Below are 15,229 nucleotides of genomic sequence, written 5' to 3'. Positions count from 1 at the left end.
CTCATCCACCCATCCATCCACCCACCCATCCACTCATCCATCTATCCATCCATTCACTCATCCATCCAACCAACCATCTATCCATCCATCCACTCATCCATTCACTCATCCATCCAACCAACCATCTATCCATCCATCCACTCATCCATCCATCCATCCATCCACTCATCCATCCATCCACTCATCCATCCATCCATCCATCCATCCACTCATCTATCCATCCATCCACTCATCTATTCATCCCCCTTTGAAGTAAACCTCTTTCACCATATTTCTAAAGCCTGTTTCTTCCCTTCATTGGCTTCCCTTAAAGCCAATGAAGGGAAGAAGAACCATGCTTTACAAACAACACCGTTCCTTTTCCAGGAAAACAGAAGAAATGTACTTTTTCTGCTAATCTATTCATGAGATGCCTCCTTTCCTCTTAATTTTTCTTCCTTTACTGTTCTAGGCATTGTGCCAATGACAACCCTTATCTGGCATAAAGCAGGAAGGGGGAGAAAAAAAAAACTCGATATAATCACTCAAAAAGTTAAATAAAACTGGAGGGAAGAAGAGAATCTCACTCTCTCTCTCTCTCTTTTTTTTAAATAAAACACCAAAGGCTGGTGCCTGGCCCAAGGTCACAGCAACCAGCTAATGCCTTGTGCTGGGCGTGTTGAAATGCTACATGCAAACAAAGGATAAACACAGAAGCCTTCTCTTGATCAATTCTGGTAATCCTTCTGCATCAAGGACACCACTTTTAGCATCCATTTAAACTCTGTTTTTAAATGGGCACCAGTAGGAGGAGACGGAGGGAGAGAAGAGGGGAGGAGGGGAAAGAAGAAAGGAAAAAGGAGGAGGGAGGGAGGGAGGAAGGAAGGAAGAAGGAAGAGAAGAAGGAACAAGGAGGAGGGGAAAAGGGAGCGGAAGGGGGAGGAGAAGGTAACATCATCAGTGCTACAAGAGAGTGGGGGTGTGTGGAGAGGAGGTGGAGGAGGGAAAAGAAGAAAGAAGGAAGAGGAGGAGGGAGGAGGGAGGAAGGAAGGAGGAGAAGAAGGAATGAGGAAAAGGAGGAGGGGGGAAGAGGGAGGAGAAGGAGAAAATAACTTCATTGGTCCTACAAGAGAGTGAGGGTATGTGAAGGGGAAGATGAGGAAGAGGAGGAAAAAGAAGAAAGAAGGGGGAGGAGGAGAGAGGAAGGACGGAAGGAAGGAAGGAAGGAAGGAAGGAAGGAAGGAAGGAAGGAAGGAGAGAGGGATCAGCTGAAAAAGGGGAAGGATCACCCTAGTACCGACTGGCTGGATGCTATAAAGGAGATTCTTACTCATCCATGGTTGTCCCTTTTTAAGAGACAACTGTACTGAACTGAAGAAGCTTCTTGGATAAGAAGCAAAATGTCTTCAAGGAAAAACAGAAAAAAACCCAGTTGCCTCTTGGAGCCTCCACTGTACAACTTCCAGAGGCTCCAAGGCTCCCTTCTCTCCTGCTCCTAAAACCGGCTACTACTTCAACCAAGAGGGAGGGTCTCCCATCTCAACGCCCCCCCCACCCTCCTCTCTTTCTTTTTTCCTTCTTCCACACTCATCCTTTTCCCAGTCACGGTGCTCAATCACTTCTAAGCTAATTGTCTCCACTCATGTGTGCAAACTCGCGGTTCACTGGAAGAAGCCGCAGAATGTTAATTCTATTTGGAAATGAGCGAGACCCACAAAATCGCCGCCTTTTCTTTTGGGGGAAACGGAATGAAATCCAATCTGTATTAATTGCAGGGCTCATCATGAGAAACCCAAGCCCCCACCTCACCTGTAAAGGAAGGCAGGCAGCCCCCTCCCCTCTTATACACTCACACGCAGAGTCCTTTCCATTTAAGCATGTTTTAGGATTGGCTGCTCTGCTACCTTTTTTCTTCCCTCTTCCGTTCCATCAAGGTAATACAGGACAATTTCAGCCATGAGCAGAATAAATCCCCAGAAGGGCAGAGAAAAAAAAGGTTGTTTTTTTTTTTTTCAGATGCTTTTCAACCCCCCAAAAATAAAACAAAAGGCTGAGCCTATTATCTTGCTTCCTGATCACCTCCAGCTTTTATGCTCCGAGCAAAGAATTTGGTTGCCTCTGGATCTTGGAGGTCTCAGCTCTCATCTTCCCTAGCCCTCATACTGGCCGGGGGCTTTGGAAACCGAGTTCCAGAAATCCTAGAGAATCGAGATATAAAGGGATAATGCCACTCCTATTCAAACAGAGATGGGGACTGAAAAGAAAACGGAAGGGACCGGTTGATGAATTGGTTTGTAATTTTAAAACATGGAGTAACATGGGAATGAGGGAGGGAGGGAGAAAGGAAGGGAAGGAAAGAAGGGAAGGAAAGAGGGTGGGAGGAAAGAAGGAAGGAAGGAAAGGAGGAAGACAGGAAGGCAGGAAGGGAAGAAAGGAAGAAGGGAGAGAGGAAGGGAGGAAAGAAAAGAAGGAAGGGAGGAAGGAGGGAGGTAAATAGAGAGAGAAGGAAGGAAAGAGGGAGGGAGGGAGGAGGAAGGAAGGCAAAGAGAGAGAAGGAAGGAAGGAAGGTTAAACAACCAAGAGTTTCACTCATTTAGTTCACACAAACCATCCAGAGCTATCAAGATGGTATAAGAGTTAGCTCTGTGGAATATTGTACCATGAAAGGGCACGAGGGGAACTGACGCTGCATACAGTTTTATAGGCCTGGATACTAATTACTGTTGACCAACATTAATCAGTGTCAGAATAAGGGCTGAGGGAGCTATGGAATTCTAGGTTTTGCTGAACTGTTATTTCCAGAAATCTTAGCGAGCACCGCCAGTCTTGAAGGATGCATAGTTCAGCAATGTCTGCAAAGCTATAGGTCCCTCACACTTCTTTTAAATCCATGCTAGATAGAAACTTCTCTTCCCGTTTTTTCCCCCTTATTCAAATAGGAAAAAAATGGTCCTGAATGGCACAACAACTAAAGAACAACAACTAAACTAAACCAAACAACTGTTCTTTCAGTAAAGAACAACAACTAAATATGTACAAGAGGGCTCGCAGCTTGATTTTCTCATCAACTCTGACGAGAGGATTTTCCAACTCTGGTGTGCAAGAAGAGAGATCAACAGTCCATGCTTCAGAAAATGGGAAGAACAGAAATGAAGCGAAAGAAAACAAAACACAAAAACAGGTTGTTTTTTTCCAAAAAGCTTAGGTCTGAGGCTGTTAGAAGGCCAGTCACAACACACACCCAAGTGCACAAGCCTAGGCTGCAAGAATGACAATGACTGAGATTAGATGTTGCTAGAGTGTTGCTCTGGTCTTATGCCACAGCTTCTAGAATATCTACCCAATGAAATCTCTTGTCTACCATAAGATGCAATAACCATGGTGGCACACAGAATGCAGTCCTGCAGGCTACTTCTGCTGCCTGCAATTTGGCAGTTCGAATCTCACCAGGCTCAAGGTTGACTCATCCTTCTGTCCTTCCGAGGTTGGTAAAATGAGGACCCAGATCATTGGGGGCAAGAGATGACTCTGGGCACTATAAATTCCTCCGATACCTCGTTCATTTTCTACATCTACGTTCACACAACCTCTTTATCTTGGTGGGTGAAAAATAAAATCATTTTTCATGGATTTTGTGGACTGTAAATTTATCAAATGGGCAAAGTTTTGCATGCATCGTAAAGAAAGAGGCCACAGTTAACCCTAATCAAGTTTTGAGCATTGTGTTGTCATAAAGAAGAAGAGGTTCAACCTATTTTCCAAAGCACCTGAAGGAAGGACAAGAAGCAATGGATGGAAACTAATCAAGGAGAGAAGCAACCTAGAACTAAGGAGAGATTTCCTGATAGTGAGAACAATTAACCAGTGGAACTACTTGCCTCCAGAAGTTGTAAATGCTCCAACACTGGAAGTTTTTAAGAAGACGTTGGACAACTATTTGTCTCAATTGGTATAAAGTCTCCTGCTTATGCAGGGGGTTGGGTTAGAAGCTCCCTTATTATTCTGTTGTTCTGTAAATGAAGTCCATAAGACTGTAAATGGTATGGCTAACCACGCTCGAGACAATAACCTGTCAGTTAAAGAACATGTTTTCTGAAATGCTCTGCAAGGGATCCTCTTGAAAAGATCTATATTGAGACAAAAAACTTCTGATAAACAAGGAGAAGTGACAGAAATTGGGAAGGTAGAGGCAGGGGAAAGGAATTCCTTCCAATCCTCCAACCCTACATTGTTTCAGCAAGCAAAGAACACCTCCAGGCTATTCTTGTTCCACACTAGCCTGCAGCCTCCTTCTAAGACGGCCCATAAATAATTTAGGTTAAGCCTCATCAAACATTCATAGTTACGGACCAAACTCCAAGCACCGTTCCTGGATGCAGACAAGGCTAAACATCGAGACTGACAGAAAACATAGATAAACCAAGAATGGGGAGCGGACGCTCGTGGCTACGGCAAGTCAGAGAAGCTTGCCCCAGGAAACAAGAAGAATGGAATAACAGAGTCGGAAGGGACTCTTAGAGGTCTTCTAGTCCAAGCCCCTGCTCAAGAAGGAGACCCTGTAATGCTTGGTTTTCCAGTCTCTTAAAAGCCTCCAGGGACGCTTGGAACATCCAAGCTTGGCCCAACCATGACTTGGATGCCTGCGAATCTCTAAAGTGATGGAGCACCCAAAGTTATTAACAGACAGAATAACAGAGTTGGAAGTGGCCTTAGAGGCCTTCTAGTCCAACCCCCTTCTCAAGCAGAAGACACTATCTCATTCCAGACAAGGGGCTGTCCAATCTCTTCTTGAAAACTTCCAGTGTCGGAGAATTTACAACATCTAGAGGCAAGCTGTTCCACCGATTAATAGTTCTAACTGTCAAACAAATTTCTCTTTAATTCTAGGATGGTTCTCTCTTTGGTGGGTTTCCATCTACTGCTTCTTGTCCTGCCTCCAGGAGCAGAGCTGGTATTCTGCAGGTTCTGACCGGTTCTGGAGAACCGATAGCAGAAATTTTGAGTAGTTCGGAGAACCGGCAAATACCGCCTCTGACTGGCCCTGTTCCTGTCTCTTCTCTGCCTCCCATTGAGTCCCAGCTGATCTGCTGGCTCTTCTTTGGTTGCCCTGCACAGGAGAACGGAGCTGGAAAGCAGGTTAGTGGGGTGGAGTGGAAATGGGGATTTTGCAGTATCCTTCCTCTGCCATACTCACTAAACCATGTCCACCATGTCACAGCCACAGAACCGGTAGTAAAAAAAAAAAATATGAATCCCACCATTTCTTCAGCTTCTTAATTGTTCTCACTGTCAGGAATTAATTGTTCGCACTCCTGCATTCTAGGTTTCCAAATGGGGTTCACCTAACCCCAAAAGCAAGAAAGATAAGCTGGGATAGAGGCTATTCTTGAAGTTTAAGGCATCCGAGCAATTCAGGCCCAATTTTGCAAAATAAATCTATTTTGTCTTTCCAGGCCAACCAGGTCTTGGCGTATGCGCTTGGAAAATTAAAGGATTAGAGGGAAGGCACTGGTCTGCCTTGTGAAGAGATTGACAAAATTATATACGCTTGAGGCTGGTTAATGCAAAAAGTAAGCGTTTACTCCCTGGGTTGGGGGAGGCAATTAATTCTGATCCTGCGGTGTACTTTTGCAGATGGGCACACCAATCAAGACAAGGAGCGTTTTTAATGCCATCTGATCACTACCCCAAGTGTCAGGATCTCCATCGTCGGCCTGGCACCTTGCTGGGTTCCTGCCATCAAAGGGGAAGGGAGGAGAGGTGCGTTTGGAGCAATCCACACCTGTGTATCTAATTGTTCTGTCCTAGGTTTCCCCCAAAAGCACTAAGTAGAATCTTTGTCATGACCAAACACCTTTTATTAAACAAATGTGAATTTCTTGCATTCACTTTCAGCCAACAGCCTGGCAAACAGTCTTTCAAGGGTATAATTAGGAGCTCAAACCTTATCTATCTTGGAAAGCTGCCTGGTAAATATTTCCAAACACAGTGCTAACAAGGAAGGGCTTGGCACAGAGGCTCCGGGACGAACAGACGGATCTTTACAATGATGGAATGAAAGAATGAACACATTGTTTCCTGAAAAAGCCCCACCCCCTCTTGCTCCTCTTTTAAGTAAGTAAGTAAGATGTCCCTCATTTTAACAACGGTTTAATAAGCAACCAGAGTGTTCTACAGATCCAGGGGTGCCCAACTTTGGCAAGGTTTAAACCTGTGGACTTCAGCTCCCAGAATTCCTCAGCCAGCTGGGGAACTCTGTGAGTTGAAGTCCACAAGACTTAAAGTTGTCAACTTTGGTGAAGATCAAGCGTCTTCAAACTTGACAAGTTTAAGACTTGTGGACTTCAACTCCCAGAATTTCTGAGCTAACATGGCTGGAGGAGGAATTCTGGGAGTTGAAGTCCACAGGTCTTAAAACCGTCAAGTTTAAAGACCCATGGTGAAGATATACAGAGCTATTTGGAGCAATTTGTGAACCAGGGAGCCAGCCATATCCCATTTATCCAGGACAATGGCTGTAATTTTATTTTCTTTTTTTAGGGAAGCGACAATATTTGCTTTAGAAATAACACCTCCACCACCAGGTCATGGGGAGAAGGGAAAAACAAAACAACAAAAAAATCTGCCTGGATGAACAGATGCGGCTTGATTGAATCAAGACTTGCCACGTCCCCGGGGACTTCTATATGGTACTTCCATGTGATGCTTTGCTGTTGTAATCAGATTCTGTAGCAGGCTCGTGTGTTTACAGGGAAACAGATAAACAGCATATGATTAACTGTGCTGTACTCAATCTTACAAACTATTGCAAAAATCAAAGCCATCTGCTTTCAAGGCAAACACAGAGGGAGACGGGAAGAGAGGGAAGTCAAAGGAAGTCACACCCCCTCTTTTGCTAAAAGCAAATGATGATTTGGGGGTTCAAGAGCAGAAATCCGGCATCTTCATCATCATGAGTTGTCTTGAAGAAGACACTTCTTTTGCGTGGTCTCGGTGGGCCCCTCCAAGATATTAAGAGAAATTTGTTGGTATCTGGAAAGAGTAAGGAAGGTAGCAGAGAAAGCCTCACTGCATACCGTACTCCTGAATCTCTAAATTGATAAAATGCAAACATCTTGCAGTCCTTCTCCCTCAATAGGATAGGGCAAAAAATAAAGTACAGAAGAGAAGAGATTTCAGCTCAATTCCCACGAGCGATGATGATTTGGATCTTAAGTCAGCCTGGAGGTGGACCAAGGGTTATAGCAATAGCATGCAGACTTATATACTGCTTTCCGGTGCTTTCCAGCCCTCTCTAAGTGGTTTACAGAGTCAGTAATTTGACCCAACAATCTGGGTCTCATTTTACCAACCTCGGAAGGATGGAAGATTGAGTCAACCTTGAGCCGGTCAGGAGTGTACTCTAGTCCGTGGGTCGAGTTTTGCCTGCAATGCTTGCAATGCTGTGTTGGCTTTTTTGGCAGCTGCGGCACACGGATGGCTTACATTTAAGTGAGCGTCCAGTAGGACTCCAAGATCCCTCTCATAGTCACCACTATTGAGCAAGGTACCACTAACCTTTTGGACCACAGAGACCACCAAACTCATAATTTTAAATCCCACAGACCAGAGACCCTGGGAAAATCCCACCCAAAAAACACTGCAGGAAAATTCCCCACCCTGTTTTCCTACCAATCGATCATTCTTTATTTATGATCACAGGACACCATCTCCAGCTCCATTCTCAGGGAGATAGATAGAGGGAGGGAGGGAAGGAGGGGGAGAGAGAGAGAGAGAGAGAGAGAGAGAGACTGACTGATTGACTTTTGGCTTCATGCAAGGAAAGCAGCAGAAGCAGCAGAAGTCTTTCTCTCCCCCAAACTCCACCAGAAATGAGTCTTTGCCAGCACAGCCTCTTGGAGCAGGAGGCCTTGCAGGGTCCCAAAGACTCATTTCTGGCGGAGTTTGGGAGAGAGAAAGAAAGACTTTGGCTGCTTTCCTTGCGTGCAGCCAAAAGCAGAAGAAGAAAGAAGCGGAAAGAAGCAGCCCGGTGCCCAGGTCGGGCGCGTGGGATGAGTGGGGCAAGTTCCCCCATCCGCCCTTTCCCCCCTCTGCCCTCACTATCTCATGTTGTTCGCAATACAAGCGACGCAAGCCTTGTGTTCCCATGGTCCATGTGGGTGGCGCAGCCTTGTGTTTCCGCGCAGCCTGGATAAATTGCTTTTGGGGGTGACACTTCTCTGCGGACCACCAAAATTTTCTTGCAGACCACCAGTGGTCTCCGGCCCACCGGTTGGCGACCGCCGACCTATACTGTACCTGCGCATTTTGGATTCCTTGCCTAAATCCAGAACCTTCCTTTTTTTCCACCCTTAAATTTTATACTAGGAGGTAAACCAAGGGACGCAACCAACAGAATCGACAGAAGGAGATCCTAATAAAAACACCTTCCTCCTTCTCAAGAGAAGCAGCACAACGCCGAGCAACAGCGCCGTTCAAGCATGTGAGCTTTTCCATTTCTGGCCTTCGCTCTCTAAATCCGTTGCTCTGGCTTGAATTATTCCCACCCGGAGCTCAACAAGCAAGGAACGTTGGCAGAAGGCAACACTAAATGTGGGATGGATGGAAGATGGAGGCTCGACTTGCCTACTGTCAAGTGACACCTGGAAGGAGCTTTCCGTGACAGCTCAATGAGCAAAAGCTGCTTGTGACACTTCGCTCCTCCCCTTTAACAACAACGACAACAACAACAAAAAAAGATTCTGCATTGCGATACCAAATACAGAGATTTCCCCGGAGGATCCAGGAGGATAAATGTCAGGAGAGAAAGGATGTCATCTCATCCAGCCTTCAGCTATAACAAGTTATCTCCAAGGAACAGCAAGAAAGACCCTCCTTATCTCTCAACGCTCCCTGACTCCTGGGCCATTGATACCCAGCTGATGCCCAACAGGTGCATGGCTGCAATTGTGCTTTTCCATTCAGGGTTTAAGAAGGTCCCAGATCAATTTGGGTCCGTTTTGCCATCTCTGTGTAAGTAGGAGCGTGGGAGAATATGTAAGCGCAGAAACTCTCTGAAGAGTGCAGCACATATGTCACGAGGCCCTTAAAAATAAGTACAATACTGAAGAAAACTCCTTCGTTGTGTTATTACACCTTGTTCCTTCTGTTCAAATGTCAGAATCTTGAAGATTACCTCCTCCTCTGCGCCTTCTTTCTTCCCTTTCGTCTCTTTCTTCTCTCTGTCCATCCTTCTCCTTCACCTCCTCTTCCCCCTCTTACTCCTCCCCATCCTCTTCCTTTCTATCCTTCCTCCTACCTCCTCTTCCTTCTCTCTGCCCCTCCTTCTCCTCCTCTTCCCTCTCCTCTTCCTCCACCTCTTTTCCATCCCTTTTCCTCCCTCCTATTCTCTCTCCTCTCCATCCCCCCTCCTCTTCTTCCTCCCCTCTGTCCCTCCTTCTCCCTTTTCTCCCTTTTCCTCCTCTTCCCTCGCCTCTCCCTTCTCTTCCTTTCCATCCTTTCTTCTCCCCCTCCTTCTGTTCCTCCTCTCCATCCCTCCTCCTCTTCTTCTTTCTCTCTGTCCCCCCTCCTCTTTCCCTCCTCAACTCTCCTCCTCCTCCTTTCCATCCCTTCTTCTCTCTCCTCCTCTTCCTCCTCTCATTCCCTCCCCCTCCCCCTCCTCCTCTGTCCCTCCTCCTCCTCTTCCTCCTCTCTCTCTCTCCACTTCCTCTGTCTCCATAATGCCTAATCCCAAGTATGCAATAGAAGCTTTTACTTCCCTCCCAACCTTAATGTAGATCAATGCCATGTCTCTATTAAGACATAGCACAGAAAGGAAGAGAGAGAGAGAGAGAGAGGGAGAGGGAGAGGGAGAGGGAGAGGGAGAGAGAGAGAGAGAGAGAGAGGCTATTTTGAATGCCAGCCAGGGACATGGCCTTTGTAGATTAGAAATCCACTTCTTTTTAAAAAGAATTGGCGCTTGGTTCAATTACAGCCGAAGACTTGGTTGGGTGTCCTTCCCTTTCTTTGCATAATTGCCTCCCCGTTTAAAAATTAATATGCTCTTTGCTTTTACTTATTTGGAAGCAGTTTATTGCTGCACTGGAGGTTAACTATATTAAACATTTCCTAATGACATTTCAGTAAAGCAGAAATGGGGTGTTGTTACTTATTGCTATGGGTTCTCTTCTCTTCTCTTTTCTTTGAGACCAGGCAAAAAAAAAACCCAAGGCAATGAAATACGCATTAGTCCAAAACTCAGGAGAAAGCATCTAATATAGGAAAAGGAATACAGCCCCCCAAAATGTGCAGTGGAGTTGCTTAGTTTTAGCAAAACAGACCACTGAAAAAGCACTAAAAATGCAGACCAAGATATCAAGGCAGGCTGGACTGTTTCCAGCTCTTTAAGCTTCTGTTTTCTTGGTCTTTTTTTTTTTTTTTGCAGACTTGAAGCTTAGTTAGAGTTAAACAAAAGAGAGAAAGAAGACATGGTGGGAAGAAATTTGTTGTCTAAATTTTGATAATTGTACCCCAACTCAATCGGGGTCTAGAGCAGAGGTTGGTCGTGCAAAGAGCAAAATATTCAGTGTAGAAACGGACAATTATTTCGGCTCCTGAATAGTAAAATTTACTTTTTAAGACTAGGGTTAGGGTTGCGGTTGTATTTTTGAGAACACGTCTGATTTCATGGAAGACTCATGAAAATTAAAAGGAGGAAAGCCCGAAGCATTGTTCGAATAACAGAATAACAGAGTTGGGAAGGGGCCTTAGAGGTCTTCTAGTCCAACCCTGGGGAAAAAGTAGAATCACTTTCAATGCACAGGCGTGGATAGGGTAACCGTTGATACTCGAGTATCTTAAAAAAATTAAAATTTGGTGATACAACCATGGCACAGAGAGCAAGGAAAGTGAGCTTTGCCAGAAGGGTGGAAATGAGATCCCAGTGTGAGATCAGATCTTAAACTGCTGCATTTAAAAATAAAAATACATATCTGAACGCAATCTCTTTTGATGTCTAAATTTAAGCAACTTAAAAGCTGCAGGGTGCTTATAAGTCTCTAACTGCCTTGAGTTCTGGGTTGAGGTGTAGGTGTAGGATGAAGAGAGAGGGGGGGAGGGAGGGAGGGAGAGAGGGGTGGTGGAGGAGATGGGATAGAAAGAAAATAAAAGGCCTTTACTGAGTTAACGTGATTCCCTGGTGGTGCTCTTGGCAATGCCATATAAATAAAGGAAATAATGATTGGTCTTATTCACTGCTAGCTTGATTTTTCAAGATAAAAAACTTCAGGAGAAATAACAGGGTATCGTGTTCTTTCGAAGTATTGAAGTATTGCTACTTGAATTTGCAGTTTGTACCAAATGTTTAATTTACAGGGTACAGTAATTAAAATCATTACACTGTTCATCCTTTGCAATTAGGTGGAAAAAAAAGCCGCTGATATTTGACACCCTCAGAACCAAGATAGGCTCACTTCAAATTGCTGTATATGAAGGAACGTATGCAGTTATGTAATATTATAGAATAATAGGGTTGGAAGGGACTTTGGCGGTCTTCTAACCCACTACTGAACAGGAGGCCTTATATTATACCAGATAAATAAGGGTGTTTGAGATTTCAATTCTCCCAAATCAGATCTTCTGGAGAAAAAAGGAAATGTCTACAATTATGGATAGCTAGGTGACTCTCCAAAAGCCCCCAGGATCTTTAACAGATTAACAGAGTTGGAAGGGGACCTTGTAGGTCATCCAATCCAACCCCCCACCCCACCCAAACAGGAGACCCTACACCATTTCTGAACAAGTGGCAGTCCAGTCTCTTCTTGAAAGCCTCCAGGGATGAAGCTCCCACAACTTCTGAAGGCAGCTTCTGTTCCATTGGTGGATTGTTCTCCCTGTCAGAAAATTCCTCCTTATTTCCAGGTTGAATCTTTCCTTGGTTAGTTTCCATCCATTATTCCATGTCTGGCCTTCAGGTGCTTTGGAAGATAGCTTGACGCCCCCCGGTCTCTGTGTCAGCCCCTCAAATATTGGAGGACTGCTATCCTGTCTCCCCTGGTCCTTCTATTCACTAGTCTATCCAGGCCCAGATCCTGCAACCATTCATCATATGTTTTCACCTCCAGTCTCCTAATCATCTTGGTTGCCCTTCTCTGCACTCTTTCTAGACTCTCAACATCTTTTTTATAGTGTGGTGGACCAAAATCTGACCACCTGAAAAGAAGAGTTGGTTTTTTTAAAGTGCCTTTCATTCACATTGTTCTGTTTCTACAACAAAGGAAGATGTCCTTCCTTTTAACATTCGTTTAATGAGCAATCAAAGTATCCTGCAGATCAGGGGTGACCAACAGTGTTAAGACTTGTGGTCTTCAAGCCAGGGAATTCTGGGAGTTGAAAGTCCACAAGTCTCAACGCTGCCAAAGTTGGACCACCCCTACTGTACACACATTCTCCCTGTCTTCCTTCTGTTTCCAGCTGTGCTTTCCTTGCCCTGCAGATGTTGCAGATGTTCCAGAAAGAAATAAGGAACCAAGAAATTGCCTCTTCATTTGCACCTCATGCCAACTTCCAGAATACCATAAGCCAACAACAACAACAACAAATCCATTCAAACCATAGTGCACAATCCCAAATCCATGGTTTATTCCTGACCCCTGTTTGCACATCAGAAATAAACCACGCACATTTATTACTGAGCCCAGCGTGGAACCAGCAATCTAGATCACCGGGTCCCTCTTCCTCGCGGCTTTAAATGCTACCGTAAAATTCTAATTCCTCTTAAGTTTTGAGATCAAAAAATCGGCAAGGGAAATGTGTGGAACTACAACATGGAAAGAAGCTGTATTTTTCTTGTGCAGTTTTTTGAAAAGCAAGCAGGGGGACGGAAACCTGTAAAGTGAGACATCCTTCCAATTTTTTGCCTAGGAATAAGTTGGATAGAAATTAAGAGAGGGAGAGGAAAAAAATAAAAACCCAATCCGTGTCTTTTCTTAACCACTGTAGTTATTATTTTACCTCCTGCAGATTCTGATCTCGCTTACCATGCTGTTCTCTGCAGACGGACTCTATGCTTAATTGGTTTGCAGGCTACTCAGAGAACCATGGTTATAGAGAAAGGCCCATCAGTACAATCAATTATTGATTGCCTGACTCAGAGGGAAGGGGAAACCACTTTTTAATCGCTCGTTTCATTTGCATATCACTCTTTGCCCTCCAAAAATGAATCCTGGGCTTTATCATTTAGCACAACAGGAAGGTTCCCGCATCCAACATAACAGAATAACACAGTTGGAAGGGACCTTGGAGGTCTGCTAGTCCAACCCCCTGCTCAAGCAGATCAAATAAATGTTTATCCAATCTCTTCTTGAAAACCCCACAACTTCTGGACGCACAACTTCCGATTAATCGTTTTCACTGTCAGGAAATGTTTTCTTGTTTCTAGCTTGGTTCTCTCCATGATTAGTTTCCATCCATTGTAGTGGTGGTTTTCTACCGGTTTGGCCCGGTTCAGCCGAGCCGGTAGTGCAGTGAGCAGTGGAGACCGAACCAGTTCTCTCCACCACTCTGCTGTTGGACCTACATGCCTGCCCGGGCTCTCATACTCAATTTTATCCTCTGCTTTTGAAGCGCAACTGCTTTGCACGGCACGGAAGAGCGCCGCACGGCAGCTGCTGAGGCGACAAGGAGAGTGCAGGCTTGCAGAAGGTGAGTTGGAATGCCTCTGCGCCTGTGCAAACTTCTCTGTGCCTGTGCAAAGTGCACGTTCGGTGCACACGCTCATGAAAAGTGTGTGCACGCATGCAAAGTGCATCCGCCAAGCCACACCCACCGAATGCAAAGAATGCTTCTTCAAACCTGGCTTTTATCCTCTTGAGGGAGGGGCCATTACCTTGCAGCCTTACTGCCCGTGCCACTGTAACTGCTCTCTCCTATGCGCAATCCTGTGCGCACGCACACTTGGCACAGGCTCCTCGGGAACTTCCTCATCGCTGCTGCCAGCCCCCACAATCTCTGAAGGCGGTAGTTCACTCCCTAATGGTCCTGGCCCCTCATCTGAGTCCTCGCTCTCCTCAACCGTCCGCACCTGCTGCCGGATAACCACAACAGGTCCACCCAATTGGACTGCAGATAATTCATGTAGCACCTCAGATACTGACTCCCTGACTGGGAATCGAACCCGGGGCCGTGGCGGTTGAGAACCAGGAATCCTAACTGCTAGACCACCAGCTGCCTATCTTTCCCTCTTGACCATGGCATCCGTTTATAACGGGAAAGCTGCCCATCCATACTGGTCCTGCTCCCAAGCATGGGAAACCCAAGTCAACTTACCTTTCTTTTCGTAGACGAGTTTCTCTCCGCTCCTGCCTGTGCTGTCCAGGGCCACCCCGGTTTGACTCCCGAACTCGCCGTCTCGGTAGCCGAGCTCCGGATGCAGAGGGTTCTCTTCCTCCTCGTAGTCGTAGTCATCCAAGATGGGGGTCTCGCGGATGGGCATGCCGATGACCGAGGTGTGACCTTGAAGGCGTGCACTGCGGAAGCTCTCCCTGCCCTGGGAGCCGATAAGCACAGAGGGGATGTAGTGGATCTCATGGGTGGCCTCGGAACTGGCACTCTTGTGGGGGACACGGCGTTGTTTGTACCAACGCCGTTGGGCGTACAAGGCTATGGTGAACACCAGCAGCAGCAGAAGGAGAGCAATCAGTCCACCCTAAAGAAAAAACAAAGGGAAAGAGGACTTCAATAGCGTTCCCTCGATTAGTTCTCAACCCCAAAACAGGAGTAGTTGGAAAACATCTCTCTTCCTGTAATGCAATGCATCACTGCTTCTACATCAGAAACAGGTCTTTCTATTCCAAAGGCTAAAACATATAACGAACGGTTGTTGGAATTAGGTATGTCTAGTTTGATGAAAAGAAGGACTAGGGGTGACATAATAGCAGCATTCCGATATCTCAGGGGGCTGCCCCAAAGAAGAGGGAGTCAAGCTATTCTCCAAATCACCTGAGGGCAGGACAAGAAGCAACGGAGGGAAACTAATCAAGGAGAGAAGCAACTTAGAACTAAAGAGAAATTCCCCGACAGTTAGAACAATTAATCAGTGGAACAACTTGCCCCCAGAAGTCGTAAATGCTCCAACACTGGAAGTTTTTAAGAAGACGTTGGATAACCATTTGTCTGAAGTGGTGTAGGGTTTCCTGCCTAGGCAGGGGGTTGGACTAGAAGACCTCCAAGGTCCCTTCCAATTCTGTTATTCTATTCTATGCTATGCTGTGCT

General features: G+C 45.6%; 1 protein-coding gene across 3 annotated transcripts in view; it reads right to left on the bottom strand.

The window, feature by feature from the left end:
* The window catches only part of ASTN2 (astrotactin 2), a 279,279-nt gene that overhangs the window by 168,853 nt on the left and 95,197 nt on the right, over nucleotides 1–15,229 (bottom strand). For all 3 annotated transcript variants that reach the window (XM_087914557.1, XM_087914558.1, XM_087914556.1), the window contains exon 3: nucleotides 14,284–14,662. In XM_087914557.1, the coding sequence (XP_087770683.1) occupies nucleotides 14,284–14,662 (379 nt within the window). The remainder of the gene's footprint in view (nucleotides 1–14,283; nucleotides 14,663–15,229) is intronic.

The sequence above is a fragment of the Pseudonaja textilis genome, chromosome 17 (genome assembly GCF_049901715.1).
Source record: "Pseudonaja textilis isolate UNSWEBS1 chromosome 17, rPseTex1.2, whole genome shotgun sequence".
Taxonomy (NCBI): domain Eukaryota; kingdom Metazoa; phylum Chordata; class Lepidosauria; order Squamata; family Elapidae; genus Pseudonaja; species Pseudonaja textilis.
This window is presented reverse-complemented; position numbering and strand designations above follow the sequence as displayed.